The 24,432-nt window shown below is 36.9% G+C and overlaps 1 protein-coding gene across 30 annotated transcripts in view; it reads left to right on the top strand.

Moving 5' to 3' along the window:
- Positions 1-23,982, top strand: part of SEC31A (SEC31 homolog A, COPII coat complex component) — a 65,627-nt gene extending 41,645 nt beyond the window's left edge. For 4 of the 30 annotated variants that reach the window (XM_067035930.1, XM_067035936.1, XM_067035931.1 and 1 more), the window contains 8 exons: positions 3,107-3,233; positions 4,900-5,241; positions 13,594-13,632; positions 15,123-15,181; positions 16,681-16,944; positions 19,310-19,429; positions 21,812-21,883; positions 23,394-23,982. In XM_067035930.1, coding sequence (XP_066892031.1) covers positions 3,107-3,233; positions 4,900-5,241; positions 13,594-13,632; positions 15,123-15,181; positions 16,681-16,944; positions 19,310-19,429; positions 21,812-21,883; positions 23,394-23,573 — 1,203 coding nt within the window. In that variant the 3' untranslated portion in view covers positions 23,574-23,982. Of the gene's footprint in view, positions 1-2,325; positions 2,419-3,106; positions 3,234-4,899; positions 5,242-13,593; positions 13,633-15,122; positions 15,182-16,680; positions 16,945-19,309; positions 19,430-21,811; positions 21,884-23,393 lie in introns of all 30 variants that reach the window. The other 26 variants (XM_067035942.1, XM_067035934.1, XM_067035943.1 and 23 more) reach the window with 11 other exon arrangements.
- The last annotated feature ends 450 nt before the right edge of the window (positions 23,983-24,432 follow it).

Genomic DNA, 24,432 nt, shown 5'->3' with positions numbered 1-24,432 from the left:
TAAAGTATTATTTTCTGAGTCATTAGTGTGGTTTTACTATGTCTTCTGTATCAGCACAGTAAAGAGTTTCCAGAATACAAACATTTTTTTGGACAACTTTATATTAGAGAAAAGTGAGTAACCAAAGGTATATGAAGTTGTAGGTCATGGGGAATGTAAAGATGATTAAATAATTTTTATTAATTAACTAATTTATTTATTAAATTAAAATTGCCAAATGGTTAGTGGCATAAAATGTGACCTCTTATTGTCTTTTACTATTTCATGTAGAAACTTATATTTCCAGACCAGCAGATAACCTTCATGTTCTTAAATAAAAAGTATATTTTCGTAAGTAATAAATGGTCTTGATTGATAACAAAGTTAGTAGGTACTCTGCCCATTTTATTTATTTATTTATTTATTTTTGAGATGAAACCACCTCGATGGCAGTCTCTCTTTTTAATTAATTAATTAATTTTTTTAAATTTATTTATTTATTTATGGCTGCATTGGGTCTTTGCCGCTGCGTGCAGGCTTTCTCTAGTTGCAGCGAGCGGGGGCCATTCCTCGCTGTGGTGCCTGGGCTCCTTGCTGTGGTGCCTGGGCTTCTCACTGTGGTAGCCTCTCCCAACGCAGAGCAGGGGCTCCAGGCGCGCGGGCTCAGCAGCCGTGGTGCACAGGCTCAGCCACTCCGCAGCACACGGGATTCTTCCGGACCAGGGCTTGAACCAGTGTCCCCTGCACTGGCAGGCGGATTCCCAACCACTGCGCCACCAGGGAAGCCCCTCTGCCCATTTTAAAATAGAACAAATTGCTGATAGAATTTTTATATTTTGTAGCAAAAGTAAGCATAAAACCAAGAAAAACTAAAAAAAAAAAAAATTCATGCTCTTTTGTCTTTTATGCTTTTGATTGCTACTTAATCAGGATAGATTACATCTGAATATAGTTATAACTATACTACACTCTGTTTTGTTTTTTTGTTCATTTGACAAATATGAATTTAATGGCCTGTCTTTATTCTCCCTGTTGAGGGTATATTGGTAAACAAAACTAAATTCCCCACTCTTGTTGCTAGACTTAGAAAGTCTATGACATAGATAGGGCAAATCAGGTGATGGCTGGGAAACTGAGAGGTGGAGAAGTCTAGCGACTAACCCGAGTTTTAAGACAGAGCTTGAATTTGTCAGCATGGCTAGTTAATGGTTACTCCTAAGCTAAGCACCTTGAGTTTGACCTCACTGTGTCAGGGCACTGAAGTAAGGCGTTCTCTACATTGGGAGAAGAGAATATTTACTCATGTCCTTGGGTTTAATCTATCTTTCTGGGAAAATGTAAAAACCTTGAAAGACTTTTATTTTACTGTGACTTAGCAGTCTCATACTTTAAGAAAAGGAAAATGAATTCAGTCATAAATTACACAGTGATTTTTTTGATTAAAGCTTATGATATGTTGAATGAGGACAGTGGCTTGTGGTTTTAAAGGCATACTTATAGTCAGGAGTAAAGTGATTTCTGAAAGGGAAGCCAACTGAGTAGGAGTTCTCCTACTATGACCAGCACATCTTTGCTATTAATTGTTTATATGATAGAGTTTCTCCTACAAAGATTTACTTGACAAAAATATTCTGACGGCTTAAAAAATTTTTTTCAAAACCTCTGGACCCCAGGGTAAGCAACATGGTGTAGTGTAGCAAACACTGGCCTGGGAATCAGGAAGCCTAGAATCAGTCCTAGCTCCATCATCAACAAGTTGTATGGACTTCAGCCAGCCCCTTCATTTCTCTGGGCCTTGGTTTTCTCAGTGGTAAAGGGTGGGGATTAGATTGGATGATCTTTAATATGCTCTGATTGTATGATTCTAAGCCTCATATGGAACTAACATAATTTTTGTGGCTCTAATGAAATCCGGAAAAGGGAGCTTACAGCTATATGTTTACAGATCTAATAGTAGCATGAATACAATTAGTGCTTCAAAAATCACTTTTTTACTCAATTACCTTTTTTTTTTTTTTCAGAATGTCTTCTTTCCTTCCCTACTTACAGAACTTACTTTTTCCCACTTACTCTTGACACTTGAATGGCATTGTTCTTTCTGCTTTGATTTAGTTTTCATATTGATTTTTCTACTACCTCCCTTCCCCTGTTCTGTTATGAAAGGTGTTTTTTTCTTTTGGAGTCCTAGCTACCTTGAAAGCAATTGCCTGGCCAATGTATGCTATCTTGCTGCTCTTATTTTTTGCTTTGCATCTGGCTATTAATGCCTGTTGGGTTTTTTTTTTTTCTTCTTTTAACATTTTCATGTTTTATGTTCTGTGATTGGTATTTCTTTGTTCGATTCAGGTTAGAATTGCCCCCACTGTCACTACCTGGAGTAACAAAACTCCTACCGCCCTTCCCAGCCATCCACCTGCAGCCTCTCCCTCTGATACACAGGTATATCCTTCATTATTCCTCTTTGAGCAGAATTCTGCTCACCTAAATATATAGTTATATATTCTCTACCCACCTCCCTTAAGTTCCCCTCCCCCCATCTGTCTATCTGCTTATTGCATTTTAGTGCTTTTAGGATGCAAGAAGCAGTTTTTAGCACAATTAATTTATTATCACTCTCCTCTTCTTTTGCAGTTCTAAACTGACTTGAACTAGAAAAACATCAAGTTTCTATCAATGGTTTAAATCTGACTTCACTGAATATTTTTTCCTTTCTTCTTCTTCTTCCTCCTCTTCTTCTTCTTCTTTTTATTTTAGCATCGTAGAGAAGAAAATATCTCCATGTGGCATTTATACTTAATATTTCCGAAGCATTAGTTGTGGATGGACTTCAGTAGAGTTGGAAAATCCTAGCGACTTACTATAAATATCATAGATCCTATTTTATGAGGCTGTTAGCATCTCTTGCCATTCACTGTTATTATTACTTTGGACCTGTCTAATCTTTAAATCACACAAAATGTGTTGCTCAGAAAATGTGTCTTGAAGAAGATAGTATGCACGAAATGCAATTTTTTACACAAAGGTTTTTTTTTTTTTTTTTAATTCCATTTCAAAGATTATAAATCCATCTGGTAAGATTCTTTGTTCCAAATGTAATCCTCCTTTTTACCATATTCTCATTTCCTAGGGAGAAAATCCTCCACCTTCAGGCTTCATAATGCATGGGAATGTTAATCCAAATGTTGCCACAGCTCAGCTTCCCACATCTTCCGGTCATATGCACACCCAGGTACCACCTTATCCACAGCCACAGCGTAAGTAGTGTGACCCTGAAGTCCTGTCACAGCAGCATGTCTTGTCTTATCTAGTGTAGTAACTGTTTACTTTGAAGCGCCAAAGCCATGATCAAATCAGTTTTAACAAGTAAAGAAAGAACCATTCTGTGTAGGACTTGAGTCCTTGCTATAGTGAAGCATGGTTTCCCTGGGAGGCATCCTGAATCAACATGCTAGGAAACAGCTCCTGTGTCAGTCCATTCAGAACAGTTGGCTCTTATTCCTGAGCCTGTTAAAGAGGTCAATTGTCCCATGATTTTGGTATAAAAAAATAGAATTTTAGAAATTATTTGATACATATTCTTTTCCTTTAGGCAAGATGATGCAAACCATTTTTGGAAAATTGGTTCCAAGGGACATTTGTTGTCGTCTGCCATTTATTTAATTTTTTTAGGAAACAGACTGCTTTTTAGAGCAGTTTTAGGCTCACAGCAAAATTGAGTGGAAAGTACAGGAAGTCTCGGTATACCTCCTGCTTCCGTGCACAGCCTCCCCACCACAGACATCGTGCACCACGGTGGTCCATTTGTTACAATCAGTGAGCCTACACTGACTCACCATTTTCGCCCGGAGTAGTTTATCTTAGGGTTCCCTCTTGGCGTCAGACACTCTCTGAATTTTGACAAATGTATAATAATGCCCTTTCCCATATTGGCTTTCTTTTTTTAAGAAACTATTTACACTTGCAAAGTAAAACATCACCTCTGTTTTAAAATTTTAAAGCAACAATGCAAATCTCAAAGTGGACAATTATATGACTGAAAAAGTACTATAAAACGAGGATGTTACCTAGCAAGAACTAATCTTAATGAACATGTTCTGTGCTCATAAGATGGGTGTTCTTACTTAACATGAGTACAGATTTGATACAGCTTTTCACTCAGTGCTCAGCGTGAAAGTGCTGTCTTCAGAGTAGAATGAGCACAGTTCTGTTAGATTCCCTCTGCAGAGGTTCATATTCTGCCCATGGTCACACAAAAGGTAATGGTGTCTTGGTTCAGGTCTTTGCATTAAAACATTAGTTGGCTGTCTGATTGCTTACTAACCAACTTTGTACAGTGTAAGAAATATAATAATTGTCTTGTCGGGGATCATACAGAGTTGCTTATTAATCTGGAACTGTGCTCAAACCCAGAATTTGAGTAGCTGATGATTTTACTAGATGTTGGAGAAGGTATCTGATTTATAACAATAGTGCTCCCCCTACAGTTGTTATGGTGGAAGAGGTCTTGAGCTGCCACCAAGCTCCCTTAACTTTTACTGTAAAGGGAATTGCTTTGGGTGTGTAATTCCTGCAGGGCTCCATCTGATGGCTAGTAGGTGTCACTGCAGTCTTCACAGGAACGGGATGTCTCAGAAAAGGGTCAGTCTTCTGGTCCTTGGGTCTGATGACTCAAAGATTTTCATAGCCAGCAGCAGTCTGGAGATGGCAGGGTTCAAAGACTGGATCCAGTGACTTTTGGTATAGTTAGGGGCATCCAGACTATCAAAAGCATAACCTGTTTTAAGTGGGTAATGTTTGGTTGTACCTTATTATTAGAAGAATTGAAAATAATTTCCATAGAATGAGATAACTTTGGTTTTCTGTTGCTGTCTGAATAAATTTTTAACTAATTAAAATTTCTGTTTCTTCTCCTTGGTGTAGCTTATCAACCAGCCCAGCAGTATTCCTTCGCAGCAGGGGGGTCAGCAGTGTATCGACCTCAGCAGCCTATTGCTCCTTCTGCTTCAAATGCTTACCCTAACACCCCATACATATCTTCTGCTTCTTCCTATTCTGGGCAGTCTCAGCTGTACACAGCACAGCACCAGGCCTCTCCACCTACCTCCAGCCCCACTGCCTCTTTCCCTCCTCCCCCTTCCTCTGGAGCCTCCTTCCAGCATGGCGGACCAGGAGCTCCACCATCATCTTCAGCTTATGCGCTGCCTCCTGGAGCAACAGGTACACTGCCTGCTGCCGGCGAGCTGCCTGCATCCCAGAGAACAGGTCTGCGCTTGAAAGGGACTTGGTTTGGCTTCCTCTTTTATTTTTCCATGATCACGTGGGTGGATGGAGGGGAATTATATCTAACTGTAAACTGGGCAGTGTGAGGTATTGATTTAATTGTATAACAAATTCTAAAACTATTTCTGAAAGTGTGATTTTCCCATAATTAACTTTAGTTGCTGAATGAGGAAAGCTTTAGAGCTTTAAAAGGTAAGAGTATATAATCTGCCATTGAATTTAAAATAAGCGGTAAGAAATTAGTTGGACAGATAAGTGGTGGTTGGAACTAGATTTAATTGACACTAATTTCTTTGCCAGAATAAAACGATGCTCTGTGTTCTTCCTGAATTTTTAGTTTTTAAGAAATGAGGCCCATTTTAAGAAATGAGGCTGTACAAATTTTGTAATTATGTTTTGTTTGTAAAGGTGAGGAAGGATCTCGACGTGTATTGAAAGGAAAAAAGTGAAAGAATGCAACTCTGACAGAATCTCTAAGACAGCAGAAAGTATACAGTAGTGCAGGGATTCTCTCCATTAGGACAATTCTACCCTCACAAACATTTTGGAAATTTCTAGGCATTTTTGTTGTTATTGGCAGTGTAGTTCTGCCTGAAATTTTCTAATTAAAATCATAATTTAAAATTATTTTTATAGTAAATACACATTTTATAAATTCTTTTTATCTTTCATGTTACAATTAAAGCATTATATTAATTTTTTATGAGTAGGTAATATTATCTGATTTTCATGGTAAGATTGTAAAAGGGGCCTCAGAAGTATGTATTACAAAAAGAGATCAATGAATCGGGGCAAGAACCACTAACATAGTAAAGAATTCACACTTTGGAATCAGACTTCCTGTGTTTGTATCACAGCTTCACTCCTTTCTAGTTATGTGGCCTTGAATAAACTACTTAACTTTAAGCCTCAGTTTCCTCATAATAATAATAGTATGTACTGATAAGCTTATGAAGAGATTGAATGCATTAGTACATTGAAAGCATTTGGGGACAATGACTGCAAAGTTAGCTGTGATAACACATCGCTCAAAATTAGAGCTCTGGGGCTTCCCTGGTGGCGCAGTGGTTGAGAATCCGCCTGCCGATACAGGAGACACGGGTTCGTGCCCTGGTCCGGGAAGATCCCACATGCCGCGGAGCAGCTAAGTCCGTGAGCCATGGCCGCTAGGCCTGCGCATCCGGAGCCTGTGCTCCGCAACGGGAGAGGCCACAACAGTGAGAGGCCCGCATACCGCAAAAAAAAAAAAAAAAAAAAAAAAAAAAAAAAAAAAAAAAAAAAAAAAAAATTAGAGCTCTGTTCCTTTTTTTTTTTGTCCCTGGTTTAATGTATACTTGTTACTAAGGGTATTTGAAAATAGTTTCCCTTTCAGATTAAAATTGATGGTTTTAAACTAGAGGGGCAAACAGGAGTGAGTCTTGCTTTCTAATACTGAAGTTGTTCCTGGAAGTCCAGTATATGTTGTTCTCTTTTTATCTGCTAAGTAGTAACTTTAATAACTGAAAACACTGATCATATAATAGGATTTATTGAGGAAGTATTTTTTTCTTGGAAGTCTTGTGGATCCAGAATTATACACATATCTCCTTCTCTCTTCTTTGATATATAATGTTAAAGTCCAAAGTACCAACAATCATACAAACAATATGTATCAGCCTTTACTGCACAAATTTGTATAATTTTCAATACAGATATTTCAATAGGTTGGTATTTAGAGAGGAGTGTTAATTCAATTGTAGAGTTCAAAAAATTACCTTTTAAAACCTGGATGAGTGAAAACAGTATACATTCTGAATAGTTGGGTAATAGCTTGAGTGAAAGATGGATTCAAGTAAATCCCCACATAAGAAAGTGGTACAGGGAAGTAGGAAAGTGAATTATCATTTATTGAACATACATTGGACATGTACCAGCACTGCCATATATTTTCCGCCTGCCGATGCAGGGGACACGGGTTCGTGCGCCGGTCTGGGAAGATCCCACATGCCACGGAGCAGCTGGGCCCGTGAGCCATGGCCGCTGAGCCTGCACGTCCAGAGCCTGTGCTCTGCAACGGGAGAGGCCACAACAGTGAGAGGCCCGCGACCGCACAAAAAAAAAAAAAAAAAAAAAAAAATTGCCATGAGGAAGCTTGAGTTTCCTAGGGTTATATATAATGTTTTCATGATTGCACAGTGATAGTCTCCAAGTTGAGGTACAACTGAGATACCCCATTCTCTCAGTCTTCAAAGCGCATGTTCATTCTTCTTTACCAAATAGTCTAGTCCTGATGAAAGGGGTAGAAATAGCTATCAGTGTTGGAATTAACAGAAACATTTAGCATCACTATTTTAAGCATTTGTTACTTCATCATCTAAGTTAAATATTTGCATGGGTATATTTTTCCTCCTTAAGCTGAAGGGCATTTGGCCATATAATAAAGTCTTTGCTTATGTACAGAGTAACAGTGCTCTAACCTGGCTGAGAAGCAGAGTAACTAATAGGAAGATGAAGCCATACGCTTTTCAATACTCAGCATGCACTAAGCTAGCTGCTCTGTTACCTCTTGCATGTTAGCAGTCCCTATATTTTAATTAACAGAGCTTTACCTTATTTTTTGATTTCCTAAAAAGTTTGCTTAGGTTATACAGATAACTGTGACTAAAAGTTTTATCTTTGTCTTAGATTATTATATCATGGTTTTCTACGGGACTTGGAAATTCCACTTGTCTGGTGGATTCTTCTTGATAGACACTAGGATTTTCAAGCCCTGTAACTGTTAGTGAACCACAAAATTATGTGCACACTGCTCAGAGAAACTCATGTTGCAATCATCAAAACATTCATTCAGTAAATTCTTAATGAGAACCTGTTCAGTCTATAATCAGAATTATTCTAGGCACAGGTAGGAAGGCAGAAAAGTACAGTACATTTCTATTTCTGGTGAACAGCACATAGCTTTGTTGTAAGTTGGAACATAAAGTTTGTATTTGGGCCAAATTTTGGAAAACATTAAATGTCAGGGCAAGAAATTTATACTTCATACAGTAAGAAGAAAATTTCTAGTGGAGGAGTTTGAACTACTGAGAGGCATGGTCAAAGTGGTACTTTATTTAGGGAGGTTAATCTGGAGATGGTTCTGCAAAACGGCAGCATGGCAGAATCAGAGGCAAGGAAAACAGGCTGTCTCCAAGTTCTAGGTACAAAGTGCTAACAGCCTAAGTTAGTATAGTGCAACATGTTTCAGTGGTGACAGCACAAAAAGCAGGAAGTTTTCCTAGCTTTACTGTCCAGGATAAGTAAGATACTGCTTGTATCCCCCCACCTTTTTGTTTTGTCCCTGGTTTAATGTATACTTGTTACTAATACTTCACTTTCAAATGTGAAGGCCCAAGAAGTTTACTTAGAAAAATTTTCTGATAAAATGACAAGCTCTCATGAAGCTGTGTTTGAGTAAACAGTATTGATTTCGTTAAACAATGGAAAATTTAATTTGGGTATATATATTATATATATAATATATATATTAATTATATATAGTTTTATATATAATTAATATAATATATATAATTATATATAATTAATTATATATATTAATTTGGGTATATATATATATATATATATATATATATATATATATATAGTCTTGTGCTCCTTCACACAGAAGAGTCTTGAAGGGGCATGATATTGCATATTTTCGTGAAACAGTGTGCTGAAAAAAATTTTTTTTTAATTTTCATAAACATTCCATAGTCAAACTATAAGTACCTGGTTTTTAACCCTTTAAACAAAGGAAAGGAGCATGATAGCCTTCCTTATTTTTCTTTGGATAAACCTGTTTTATCTCGTGTCATTGGAAAATGACCTTAAGGATTCATTCTCTCTAAATTTAAATTGTTAATTTTGTGATGCCTTTTTAAAAATGTGACGTGCAAGGCTAACGGGGAAGGGGGAGGTATATGATTAACAAGGATGCTCTGTTCTGTCCGTCTCAAATTATCTTTTAGCCAAAAGTCTCCATACCATTGGCACTAATATTTTTCTGTGAATCCACTGAAAGTATCTTAGGCAGTGCCTAGATCCTACCATTATGCAAGAACACCTTGAGAAGGTTCCCAGTGAGAAGTGAGATTCGAGTAAGGATGGTAGCAACTCCACTTCTGTATGTGAGACCAAGCGCTTCTCTCTTCCTTCCCTAAAGACCATGTGGAGGACTAATCCCTACACTAAGGTGGATAAGGGTCTCCAGAATCCAGTGACATGCCATATTCAGTTTTTAAGTTAATTTTCCCTTGATTTTTATTAATTTTTTTATTGTAGGATTTTGAAAGACCTCAAATAGTATAGAGAATAAAATTAAAATTATCTGCAAGTCTGTCACCCATATGTAAGCACTAATAATTTAGGTGTATTTATTCCCTTCGTACACATATATGCATGTATGCATGTATTAAAGTTCTTTTAATGTTGAATATACATAACATAAAATTTACCATTTTAATAATTTTTAAGTGATATTAAGTGCATTTGCATTATTGTACAATAATCACCACTAACTACGGAACTTTTTTGTCATCCCATACTGAAATTATGTAGCCATTAAAAACTCCCCGTTTTCCCCAGCCCCTGGTAACCACCGTTTTACTTTGTCTCTACGTATGTATTCTAGGTACCTCATATAAGTAGTCATACAGTTTTTTCTTCTTGTATCTGGCTGTTTCACTGTCTTTAAGATTCATCCATATTATAGCATGTATCAGAATTTCCTTTTTAAAGCTGAGTAATATTCCACTTTATGTATAAAACACATTTTGTTTATCCATTAACCTGTACATGGGCATTTTGGCTGTCATGAGTAATGCTGCTATGAACATGAGTGTACAAATATCTGTTCACGTCCCTGGTTTCAGTTCTTTTGGGTATATACCCAGAAATGGAATTACTAGATCAAATAGTAATTCAGTGTTTAATTTTTTGAGGTGGTGGCACTATTTTGCATTTTCACCAGCAATGCGTAAGGGTCCAATTTCTCCACATCCATACCAACACTTGTTGTTTTCTGTATTTTGCTTTTGTGTTTAATTCTCGCCATTCTAATGGGTGTGAAGATAGTAATATCTTATTGTATGCATGCATTTTTAAAGAATTGAGATCATAACTCCCACATACACTCATAATTTACAGTCTTACTACTTTCCTTAATATTACACCATGAACCATTTTTCAGTGTTCTTTAAAGTCATTGTCATGTTTAAAAAGAGAGTAAGGGGCTTCCCTGGTGGCTCAGTGGTTGAGAGTCCGTCCGCCTGCCAATGCAGGGGACACGGGTTCGTGCCCCGGTCCGGAAGGATCCCACATGCCACGGAGAGGCTGGGCCCGTGAGCCATGGCTGCTGGGCCTGCGCGTCCGGAGCCTGTACTCTGCAACGGGAGAGGCCACAACAGTGAGAAAAGCCTGTGTACCGCAAAAAAAAAAAAAAGAGAGAGAGAGATTTATGCTCATTTTTAAGGTTTTTTGAAAAGGTAAAAAAGATTATCTTCCCTTACTAGTTTTATGAGAGAATTATGTCCCAAGATTAGAATGTGTTAGGTTTTTCAAAAAATATTGACCAAGAGTATCATTTTGCACATCTGTAATGAACCTCCATAATACTGTCTCCTGTAGATATTCATATTCTTCCTTTAGTTTGCTTTACCTATTGTTCCTATTAAAGTGTGTCTCCATAAAGTAGAGGTCAATTTAATTGTGTTTTTAAAAAGTCATATTTAAACAATTTAAAGATATAAAAGCAAAACTATTGAGGGGTTAGAATCATAGATAAGATAAAACTGTTAAATTGATCAGAGATTTGAACAAGGATTTTCTGGGCTGAAATAAAACATATTGCTAAAAATATTGCATGGTTTGAGGTTAGGAGGGGCCAGTTAGGCATATATTTTGGTGGGATCTTTGATTATTGTACAATCGTTATTTTTAGTTCAACAGGCAGCCTACCCTCAAGTTATGAGGGATAGCCAACTGGCTATATGTTCCTGTTGAAAATCTTTTTGTTTCTTATTTCATTGAGTTTTACTCATAACTTTCAATTTAATTTGATTTCATTATAACTTTGATGTCATTCTACCAAAGGGTCATATGAAATTGTTCCACATACTTTTTTCTGCTGCTAATAGTTGGTGAAATCAGGATAACCCCCTCAGGCTTCAATATCCAAGGCTAAGATCACTGCCATGAGAGGTTAGAGGAAAAACTGGTCTCAGCTTCTGCTCCCACGTTTCATAGGGCTAGAGAGGAGGCATGTTGTTGAGACTGCTCCCTGAAAAAAAACGATCGAGGCCAGGGTACCTCCAGTACTTTTAGGTTTTTCACACCGTCGACTCCCCCCTGCCCTGCCCCAATACCAAAATCCAAGGATGCTCAAGTCCTTTATATAATGTGGCATAGTATTTTCATATAACCTACGCACATATACTTTTATGTCTAGATTGCTAATAATATCCAATACAGTGTAAATGCTGTGTAAATACTTGCAGCAAATTCAAGTTTTGCTTTTGGGAACTTTTTGGATTTTTTTCCTTCCTGAATGTTTTTGATCCTCAGTTGGTTGAATCTGCAGGTGTAGATCCTGGGGATGGACTGTATACTGTCCCCCTCAGTCCAGAAGCTGAAGTCTGGTGCTAGAGAGTACATCAGTAGTTGCAAGTCAGGTCTGTCCTCTGTCATAATGCACACACAGTGACTCCCAGGGATTTATTAACTGTAGTGCTATGAGGTCATATCTTGCATGGGGAGTTAAATTGTAAAGTCATCATTTAAGACAAAAATAAGAAATCACTTGGAGTCAGTTATCCGTGATCACCCCTTTCTTCATTTAAGCCCTCATGAAGAAATTGCTTGTGGTTAGAAGCCATATTGTATGAAAAACATCTATCCTTAGCTCCATACAGTGAAACTTCCAACTGTGGGATTAGTTCTCCCACCACACAGTTTCTCTGGGGCATGTGCTTGAGTAGAGCTCAAACTGAATTGAACTCACTAGTTAATGCTATATTCTCTTGATTCCTCTCTCCTCAAGTGAAGATAGTTGAATTCCCATAAGTTGTATGTGCATGTGATGTATCTACACTGCATGCTTTTGATTGGAGGCTGGGCCTGGACCAGTCCTGAATATCCGACAACTTTGGAATTGCTGTATTAGTTCTCAGCCTTCTTTCCTCTTGTCCACTGCCAGAAACTTCAGTTCTTTTAAGAGAAGTAGTGATTTCTGGAAGATTTGTGCTAAACAGTCTGCAAATCTGTATATTCTTATAGAAAAGACCATATGAGATGGTTACATATTTACTGGGCCTGTTCCCATTTAAGCTCATATTCATGGTGTGACCCCAGAAATTACAGTTCCTCCAGAATGCAGATCCTTGGGGCTTCCCAGATCCAGCAGTAAAGTAGCAACTCTTGTTAAGATCGTTTAACATGCTTATTATCTTTAACAATGTAGTGTTGAGGTCTGCAGGACAATGTAGAAATCCTCCCATTTCTCTTTAAAACCCTACTACTTAAAGAGGATTTGGACCAGCAGCATTGGCATTACCGGGGAGCTGGCTGAAGCAATAGAATCTCAGGTCCTACGCTGTACCTAGTGAATTAGAATCTGCATTTTTACAAGATCTTCAACTGATTTGGATTCACAGCTTTAAAAAATACTAAAATGGACACAGTTACAATATGTTAGGAAGTGCTCTCAGCCCTCCCCGCACCATGATATTACTGAGCTTCATTGATCAAATAGTAGAAAAATAATCTGTGCAAACAATTAGGGAAATAATGTTGTTTTAAATAGGAAGGAACAAAATTTTCTCTTAAAAGAGACAGCTGGCACAGTGAGAGAAAAAAGTAGTGTTTAAGAGTTAATTGAATCTGACATTTAAATGAATTAGCTTTGCCCACAAACTGATTACTTTCTTAATTAGATAGAAACCATTTCATGTGACTTGATTAAAAAGTAAGTTTTATTCCCGTATAAAATTAGTTTGTTCTTTCTTGGGGTTGATGGAGGGAGGAGAAACAATTATAAAATGAGTAGAGTTTACAGTTTGCAGGGCAGAAATAGAGACATAGATGTAGAGAACGAATGTATGAACACCAAGACGGGGAAAGTGGTGGGGTAGGGGTGGTGGTGGTGGTGTGATGAATGGGGAGATTGGGGTTGACATATATACACTAATATGTATAAAATGGATAGCTAATAAGAAACTGCTATATAAAAAATAAAATAAAATTCAAAAATTCAAATAGAAATGAGTTTAGAATGTCTTTGATGATAATACTGTTTAAGTGACTTTTACATTTTGTCTACAGAAAATCAGTCTATACAAGACCAGGCATCTATGTTGGAAGGTGAATTAGTTATAAAATATATCTTTGGAAATCTTTGAATCACTGACTCTAATTAATGAATGGATATTCACAATTATGCATGTGAACTTTAAAGCTGACAATATCCTAAATCTGATCAAATCTTAGAACTGATTGAATTAACAGTGACACAAATGATCTTGAATCATAAAAGTTGTCTATTTTATATAGACTGAAAGACAAGGCTGTACCAAGATTGTCTTAGATATAAGAAAGATTAGAAGGTGATGGGAGAGATTTGAATGATTAGTCTGTGTATAATGAGAACTTTAAGAATTTGTTAAGCAAATAGCAGCATGTGGTTTAATTTTTTGTGATTAGCTCTTGAGTGTTTTGAGGCTCATTTGGCGTTCTGTCTCCTAGTCACCTTGTAGAAAATTAATTCTACTTTTAAAATCAAGGCAAATGAGTGCATGCTGGTTAGGAGAAGATCTTGTTTTTTAAAAATTTCTATGACATTATGTTCTTTGGTTTGCTAAGCAATTTTGTTGTGATTTAATATCGTGGATATCAATAAAACAAGCAAAAGTAAAATACTGAAAGAATTTAATTTATTGAAAGAAGAATTTTTTGCTTTTACATATACACATACACAAAACTTAATAAGATATAAAATGATTATATTTTGATTTAGTAATTATCGTATCTCTGGCATGTTTTATTCCTTTTTTCTTTAAAGATACAGGCATTCAATAAAGATGTTTAAAAAAAAATTTTTTTAAGATACAGGCATTAAGTACCTTAATGAGTTCTGCTACTCCTGTTCATTTCTCACTTTGAGATGACAGGTTTTGGGAGATTTGGGGGGGGGGGGATTTCCTAAAGGTGACAGTAGTTTAATTTTATATTTGCTGCCAGCCTGGAAATTTTTCATGTGTGTGTGGTATTAAAAAAAAAAAAAACAACTTACCACAGATATTTGATGCCTTTTTCTACTTTATAGGTTGTTCTTAATGCAAAGATGATGAAACATACTGGTGTTGCGTAGTTGAGCTCTGTTTTTTTAACTGTTTCCACCATGTGGATGATTTGGGTATGCTGAATTGCTCTCTGGGGAAATAAGAGATTGCTACTTTTATTCTTTCTTTGTGGGTTGAATATATCAGAAGACTTTTATTTTTTAGCAGACTCAGGTGATTTATTTTTTCTTTATTATGAGAATTGTTTGAAGCTTATATGCCAATATAGACATAAAAACTTCACTATCCTTAAATTTAGTACAACTCTTTCACTTTAAAAGGAAATAATGTCAAGATATGCTGCTTTCTAAGCCAAGGTTCCGTGATTAGAAGAGTTAATGAGTTTGAGAGTCCAGGACTACATAGTGATCCCAGCAGCTCGGCTGGTAAAACTTTTGTGACAATTATCTCAGGGTGAAAGTAAAATTTGAAGGTATTATTATATGATGGATACAATTTAGTTTTCTTCTTTTCAGGATTCTAAAGGAAAATACCCTCTATTGTCTGTTATAGGTTCTCAGAATGGTTGGAATGATCCTCCAGCTTTGAACAGAGTACCCAAGAAGAAGAAGGTACTAGAAAAATATGTCTATCCAGTTGCTTACAGGTGTCCTGTCAATCATGTAGCCACCTGAAGCACACCACACTTCACTGTTCCTTTAAAGGCAAAGCTGACTGACTGATATACTTAATATGTGTATTTCAACTTACATCTTCTAATCCATGAAGGGAAGGAAAGAAAGTACAAAATAGTATGGTGGTATGAATTAAACCCTTTTTAAAAAACAAGATGTAAATTCCCAGCAGATCTTTTTCAAAGAGTAGGAAACAAAATTTCATGCTTCTCAAATGTTTTTTTTTTTTAGGAGTTACTTTGGTTTGGGGTTCTAACAGTAATCATGAATTTGTAATTATATTTTGGACTATTTTTGTCCATCACATGTAATATGAAAAGAAATAGCCTTGTAGTTGAGCATCATTTAGATGTTAATAACTGTTGAGAGCTATTAGAGCATAACTTAAGATTCTTCTTTCCTTATTTTACCCCAAGCCTTTTTTTTTTTTCCTCCTAGTGATTTCTGCCCCCCAAATATAGTAATGAGAGGCCAGAATATAAAATTGGGAGATACTAAATGAGCAAACCACCCCCCAAAATTAGGTCATTGATAATCAGAAATTTAATCTACTACTTTGAGTGTGATTGATCACTAAGTAGGTATCACTTAATGATCTAGGAAAAAGGTATTGCATCTGATCACATTAAACACATACAAACACATATTTGGCATATCTGATCCCAGTATGGCTAGATGTAATTCTCCAGACTTTGACATCCTCTTTCAAAAACACCATGGTTTTGGCCCATTATGGGATAAGTGTGGAAGGTAAAGGGGAAACAAAGGTCCAGGTTTGAGCTCCCAGCCCTCTTAGCCAGATTAACTTTAATTTTATGTTTTTCTCTAGAATTCTGCATAAAATTTCATTTTAAAAAGTGTTCTACTGTTACTAAAAAAAAATTTTTTTAACCATGGAATAGTCTAACTCCCTTATTTATTTTTAAAAATTTTTTTATTGAAGTATAGTTGATTTTCAGTGTTAATTACTGCTATACAGCAAAGTAATTCAGTTATACATGTATGTGTATATACATTCTTTTTAAAACATGTTCTTTTCCATTATGGTTTATCATAGGATATAGAATATAGTTCTCTGTGCTGTACAGTAGGACCTTGTTATTTATCCATTCTATATATAAAAGCTTACATCTGCTAACCCCACCCTCCCATTCAAACTCTCCCCCAACCCCCTTGGCAACCACCAATCTGTTCTCTATGTCCCCGATTCTGTTTCTGTTTCATAGATAGGTTCATCTGTGTCATATTTTAGATTCCACATATAAGTGATAACCATATGGTATTTGTCTTTCTCTTTCTGACTTACTTCACTTAATGTAATAATCTCTAGGTCCATCCATGTTGCTGCAAATGGCTAACTCCCTTATTTAAAGCTGAGGAAATGTCATCATCCCATTTTTTTCCTTACTCTTGGTGCCTTTTATTTCTTTTAAAAGATGCCTGAGAACTTTACGCCTCCTGTTCCTATCACATCACCAATCATGAACCCCTTGGGTGACCCCCAGTCACAGATGCTGCAGCAACAGCCTTCAGCTCCAGTACCACTATCAAGCCAAGCTTCATTCCCACAGCCACACCTTCCAGGTGGCCAGCCCTTCCACGGCATACAGCAACCCCTCAGTCAACCAGGCATGCCTCCGTCTTTTTCAAAGCCCAATATTGAAGGTGCCCCTGGGGCTCCTATTGGAAATACCATGCAGGTAACAGTAAATCTGTGGAAGTGGGAGATGGCTCTATTTCGATATTTTTTCTTAACATTTTAACTTTTATGGTTATACCTTTATTATTTCAATTTGATTTCAATTTAGACAACTTAAAAATAACTTTTTTTAAAGATTGTTCATGTATGTGTATTATTTTTCAATGACAAGCCCATATACAAACTTTCTAGAAGGAGCTTATATATTTACTGGTATATGTTAACAGTAACTTGGCAATTACAGTATTTCATTTGATCTAATCAGTAGCCACAATTTAAGATCAGTTGCATCCAAGGTTGCTAAGCAGAAGCTGTTTCCAAAGGTTTTTTCCTTTAAAATATAAAATAAAAATGTAATGAGTTGTATATTTTCTTGTGTATGTGTAAGAGCTAATAAGATAGCCATATCTTTAGATGGAGATACAATTTTGTGCTTGCTTTTCACATACAAACAGCTAGTAGGCAGGGCTCTAGATGATGAAAAGTCTATCATATTTCCATATAACTGACTTAGACATACAAAGATAAATGTTTTGATCTACTCATGTAAAGTAAAGAGGTTGGGTTACAGTTCAACATAAGATGAAATAAATTCCTGCCCAAGTATAAAACTAGCTCTTCTGTCTGTTATTGTCTTTGACTCTCTGAAGTCAAATTTGTAAAGATTATATCTCTACCACAAGAGTATGTTTTGCTGTTAAGAGATTTCTGCCTAAGGAACTTATAAACATTAACAGTTGCATTATAAAAACAAGTGTTTTGATGGAGATAGGAAGACCTTCTTCTTTCCACAAGAATATATAAAATTATAACGATTCACTGTTAATTTTTTATAATTACAAGTCTGTGGTGTTTGTGAAGCCATTCACTTTTGTTTAGACCTGGGTGCTCATGCTATACTCATCTGGACCAGAACCTCAGTTACCATTGAAAGGGAGAGCTGCATGGATGTGTGTGTTCAGCCAGGCCATAATATCCAGCTTCCTGTCCACTTGGATGTCTCTGAGGCACCTCACACTTAACATATCCAGAATCTAATTCATAGTCTTCCTCCCAAACCTAGTCGTCTTTTGGTGTGTCCTGTTTCAATTAATGGCACCATAATCCTTCCTGTTTAATCCAGCCAAAAACCTGGGCATTGTCTTCATATTCTTTTTCCTTTAACCTGTTTTTCAGAGCTATCCCCCAATCTTGCTGATACTACTTCAAAATCTCTCTCAAATCCCTTCTCTACATTTCCAGTCTAGTCCATGCTACCTTCATCTCCAGTCTTAAGCAGTGCAGGAGCCTCTAGTTGGTCTGCCAGCATCTACTTTGACCCATCTCTTATCTGGTCTTACCTCCTCATTGCTTAAAACGTTACAGCTTCCCATTGTTCTCAGGATAAAGACCAAAATATTTCACATTGTCTGGAATCTCTCAGCTCATACTCCTCCTTGCTCGCTCTCTCTGCTCCAGCTACAGTGACCTCCTTTCAGTCCCTTGTATCATGATCCTTCCTGTGTACAAGTTCTTCTGTCTGGAATGCATTTCCTTCCCCATTTAACTGGTTAACTCCTACTTATCCTTCTGATATAACTTCCTTAAAGAGCCCTCCCCTCAGTTAAATCTCAGTTATATTGTCTTGATTCCAGTGATGTTAACTTAACCACAGTTTGCTATTTGACATACATTTATGACATTTTTAAACTTTCTCTCTCTTCCATCAGCCTGTAAACTCCCTGAGGGATGAGATCATTTCCATGTTGGCTCACCAGTACCTAGCCAATTCCTAATACATAACTGCTTAATGTTTTCTATGAATGAACTAATCAGTCAAAACTTTAGACACTTACACATTCCTTCTTTGTTTCCCATCTGTACATTCAGTAAGATCATGGACTCTTCTATCCTAATCTTTGGTTTAATCTTGCAGTTTGATAATAGCCCAGTTAATACCCTCCAAGAGTAAACCAAAGAACAGAAGAATGTCAGGATAATCAAAAATGAGCCAACAAGCAAAGCAAGCAGCCACTCCAACCAGCCAACTTTGTAAATGCATTGTTCTTTTTATTTCCTACTGGCACAGGTCTCCTTCCCATCAGTTATATAAAATAGTGATCAACATATGTTCCATAATTAATCAAATACTTTATATCCAATCCTGTTTTTGAAAATAGAAGCTGTAGCGAGAGTACTTGTATCTTCTACTGAATGTCTTGAGTTTTATGCTTGCTTATCCCAAGTGATTTCACATGTTAATTTTTCATTTGATTTTGAATAGCCTGTCTACAAGGTCGTTGGTTTCTCTTTATCACAGATTCAGGGCTTTGTGTATAGGTAGCTTCTGGTCATTTCTAGTCATTTTATGGTATTATTTATTCCAGCATGTGCAGTCTTTGCCAACAGAAAAAATTACCAAGAAACCTATTCCAGATGAACACCTCATCCTAAAGACCACATTTGAGGATCTTATTCAGCGCTGCCTCTCTTCAGCCACAGATCCTGTATGTATTTTTAATTTTGCTTAATTAAAAGAATCCCTTATGGAGCGCTTCTATAATGATTGCTTGAAGTCTTACAAGATATATTTTGAAAGTTTATGCAAAAGCAGTAAAGCTAGCACTTATATATAGTTTGCTGTACATATAAAAACACATTCAACTGCTTTTTACATATAACTTTAATCCTTAAAACAACCTCATGGTAGGTAGGTTTGTCATATTTATTTACAGAGGAGGAAATTAAGGCAAAAAGCAGTTATGTAATAATTAAGGCAGAGCCAGCATTCGAACCTAGTCTGGCTCCAGAATTCATGCTTTCAACCACTATGCTGCCCTGAGTCTCATTGGCAAACCTTGTACGTAGCACAAAAATACAACAGAATGGTGAAACTCAGATTTGGTGTTTCTTTCTGAGTTTGCATCAAAGCTTTTAAAAGTAGATAGACAGTCTTTAACTTTGCAAAGACCTTAAAAATAGTTAAGTGCTTTAGATATTGGAGTCATATTCATAGTCAAAGTAACTGATTTTACTCAGTTTATTAGAGGATGACTGTATTGGCAACAACAAAAATTCCACAAAGCCAGTTTTGTTTTAGATGAAATTTCACTTTCTGCCAACAAACATTAAATATGTTTATTTAGTCACTGGCCAGTTGTCTGCTTAAAAAACAGCTTCTGGAATTTGTTGTTTCATCAAACATTGAGTATCACTATGTGCAGCCTTCTGCTAGCCTTTTGGAAAGCAGCTCCCTGTACTGAAAGTGTCCTGAAGGCAGAGGCAGGGGAAGGTTAGCATGAACCTTAGCGCCTGGCACTCTGGGATTGATGGAAAGGTGAAGCTAGGAACAGAGAACAGGTGAAGCTGTTAAACAGGTAAGTGTACAGTGTCTCCTAGGCAGAGAGGTCCTCATCATACAAAATGGAGGAATCCTAATAAAAATGGGGGAAAACTCCAGTCTTCCTTCAGGCATGAGTTAATGTAAATAGAGTTTGGGAGGACACCTCGTACATGGCCTAGCTTAATAAATTTTTGTTGAGCTTCACCTCCTCTAGGTCACCATATCACCTTCCTTCTGGTTACCCAGGACCCCTGGGCAGAAGAGAAAGACAAACTGTTCCTGTCGCTAGTTGGGGAGGAAGTTCAAATACTGCCCAGGACTCCTGCTGGTAGCTAGGTGGGATTAACTTTGAACCCTCCACAAAAGTCCATTTTCATCAATACTTGAAATCATGTTTATAGTATGACTTTATTCTTATTTCCACTTCAGTTATGTCCAAACAGCACAAAGTAATTTTGCAGCACAACTTAGTTTGTAAGGTTATCCTCGATGGCTTCTCCTCTTCTGACACACTGACATTCCCTCCTCAAACATACCAAGAACGTGTCAGCATCAGAGACTTTGCACCTGTGCTTCCTTCTGCCTGGAACTCTTCCCCACAGAACTGCCTAGCTCTTGCACACTTGTTCCCGGTGTCTGCTCAGATGTCCCATTAGCCATCAGGACTTCCTTACCACGTCATACTGCCAACACTGCTGACCCCCTTACCCTGTTAACTTTTCTTCATGGCACTCATCACCATCTGACATACAATAGAATATGAGATCCATGAGACACAACACTGTCCCAGCATGGCACATAGTAGTCCCTCAATAAATATTGAAAAGCAGTGTCACTTTTAAGGCTGTTGTATAATGTAGATATTAAGTTAATCATAGTATAATTTCAAACCTTTACTTTTAGGATAGTTTTCTCTTACTATACTTACAATACTAGGATGAGGGTAGGAGGACTCCTTAATTTAAAAACTCATTTTAACACTTCCCTCTTAATAATCTTAAGTCACCAAAAGATAATTTTCTCCTTTTTTTGGTGTTTTAAAGGCCCAGAATAAGATAGGATTAAATGTACCAAATGTGACTGAGTGTATAAGTAGTACTTTTGAGATTCCACAGTTCACCTGTATGTTTGCCTTCTAGCTCCCATAATTTTCATTTTATTTAATTTACAGTAACTGTTAGACCTTCTTTTCTGTAGTACACTGACCCATTGCTGCCTCCAGATGGCCCTTCCTGTTGCTTGTGGATATAGTGTAGAGGGACACTCACACACCTCAAGTGAGTTGCAGTCCCCATGAAATCCAGCCAGTGCTCCAATTTGCACACTAGGAGGAAGGGTCTCACTTTCTTGCCCTCCCTGCCTTAATAGATTACTGATCTCTGTTACAATAATCTGTTCAAGTTCCTCAGTCTTAGCTATCTTCATTTCTTTATAAAATGAAACTGTCCAACATCATGACTGTAAGGTTTAGTGAAATGAGATAAGGCAAGTTCTTGGGATAAAGTTATTGTTCATACATAACATACCTATTTTTTCTCTCCTGCAGCAAACCAAGAGGAAGCTAGATGATGCCAGCAAACGTTTGGAGTTTCTGTATGATAAACTTAGGGAACAGACAGTAAGTTTGTGGGTAAAAGAAGGATTTATGATAATCATTTATTCCTGGTTGCTAGTAAAATAAGTGTCTCATCAGCACTTGCACGTAATATATAGTATGCTTGGGGCCAAATGATCGTGACAGTTCATAGAATGGGCTTTTCTCTGTCTAAATCTTACATTTCAGGGATAAGGGGATAGGACAGTGTGTGTGTGTGTGTGTGTGTGTGTGTGTGTGTGTGTGTGTGTGTGTGTGTGTGTGTGTGTGAGAGAGAGAGAGAGAGAGAGAGAGAGAGAGAGAGATTAAGAGGGAGAGAGAATTTTTAACCTTTTTTATAACAAAGGGCAGATATACAAACTGGCCTGTACTGGTCCTACAGTAACTGGCCTTCTATTCATTTTTATATGTCCCTTGAATTAAGAAATCAGAGAGTGGGCAGATACTCTGTTTTCCAGAGACCAAATCTGTAATCTCTCTCATAGTCTAAGACTCTGAACCTTTTCTTTTAGAATAGCTATTACACAGAGGCAGAGCCAGAGATAGCCACAAATTGAGCAAATCAACGTGTGTAACTTTGAAGATGGTCAGCAGTAAGGAGTAAATGCCCTGTGTGTTCTGTTCTCTTGTCCCTCCCAACCTCTCCACTCCTTTCTAGAATTGTTTTGTTTTGTTAATGAAAGCACTAGGAAAGAAAACAAGAATTGGGACCTTTCACATGTTTGCATTTTTGCATTTCTCTTCCCCATTCCCCATATCAATGCCATCAGCTAAAAATAACCATTTATTTCATGAGAACCAAACCAGAGAAAGTTGATATGACAGTGGAAGTGGCGTGGCCCATGGACTGATCCAAAATAAAGTCTTCTCTGAAAAGTATGGACATGTATGCCAAGTAATGACATGGGGGGAAAAAAAAAACTAGAGGTCTTATGATTTTAAGAGATGACAGGATTATGAAAAGCAGTTAAGAACTGGCAAATTGAGTACATGATGAGGACTGTTGCCCTTCTAATGGCGGTGGACCAGAAGTGCAAGGTTTCTATTGTCCACAAGGTTTTAGAGTAAATTGGACCCCTTCTTCAAGATGTCATGATTAAGAATCTTTAAACTCCTTCATGTACATAGGAAAAATTTTAAAAGGTGTGAGACAGTATCTAAAATAATTTAGTTATTTAAAATATTTAAGTTATCTAAAATAAAATAATAAGAATTAAAACTCTTAAGTGGAGAGAGACATTAACATTTCAACTTGGGGAAGGAAATCTGGCTTTTCTGTAAGGAAATACCTGGCTTATCATACATGTATAATTCGTAAATAATTCCTTACATAAATCATTTTGTCATGGTTCCATTTTATAACTTAAGTGTTGGTTGGTCCAAGAAGCTTTCTAGGAATGCTCACCAGTTTATACATTGTTAAAATAATGTTTATTTCAAGCTCCTCTTAAATATCAGGGTTTAATGTTTATAGAGGGTCTCATGGAGAATTCTTCCTTAATTTAATTCTCTCTCAATTCCACCTTTATTTCAGCTTTCACCAACAATCATCAATGGTTTACACAACATCGCAAGGAGCATTGAGACTCGAAACTACTCAGAAGGATTAACCATCCATACCCACATAGTTAGCACCAGCAACTTCAGTGAGACCTCTGCTTTTATGCCAGTTCTCAAAGTTGTTCTCACCCAGGCCAATAAGCTGGGTGTCTAAAGGATGGCTTCACTCTCAGCCACTATTGCCATTTTTCCAAAGAAACATGTTTTTAAAAATGATAAGATATTGACCAGTCCTCATTAGCATGTTTCCATAGCAGCCAGTCAAGAACATTTACATTGTTTCTGCAGATATACTCACCTTAGACCTGCTCAAAGCCCTGGTGCTTTCTTTTGTTTTAATCTTTTATTGCCTGTGATGATTTCCTATGCTGCAAATAATGTATTTCCTGGATTACACATAGTATGCTTTCCTGAAGTATTCTGATAAAATGTGGTTTTTGAAACCTCAGGTTTACTTTTTGGAAAAGGAGCCTCTGGTTATGTGTAAAGCAGAGCTGAAACTAAATTTCTTTCATGTCCTCCCTACTTCCTCCATGTCAATCAGATTAAAGTGTGTAATCCTATTTATGTGTATGTAGTCTTTTTTTTAAACAGCTACTCACAGTTTAGTTTAATCTCTATTTTTTTGTGGCTTTGGCTTCACTTTGGTCCTGAACAAATAACTAAATCTAGAGGCGGCTACATAGATTTTAGCAAATATTAATGAAAAGTGGGATCACTAGTTTTAAGTATCTATAGGAAAAGACTGAGCATTTTCATTCTGTAGGATGCATTGAACTTTTTTCTGTTAATGTTTTCAATATTCTGTTTGAGTTTTAAGATTGAATTGTCTCCATTTTATATTTAGAAATTTATTCATCCATTTTTAAAAAGTTACCTATTTCTCTGAGGTTTAAGTTCAGAAAGAAAGCTTTAACATCTGTCAGCCTCCTGAATCGACATATTTTCAGACAGTATTTTCATCAAATGATTTTATTGTAATCTGTCTTAAGAACAGTGTGATAAACAAAAGA

Source organism: Kogia breviceps, chromosome 6, assembly GCF_026419965.1.
Source record: "Kogia breviceps isolate mKogBre1 chromosome 6, mKogBre1 haplotype 1, whole genome shotgun sequence".
Lineage (NCBI taxonomy): Eukaryota > Metazoa > Chordata > Mammalia > Artiodactyla > Physeteridae > Kogia > Kogia breviceps.
Note: the sequence above shows the minus strand (reverse complement) of the source record. Positions and strands in the feature narration are given on the sequence as shown.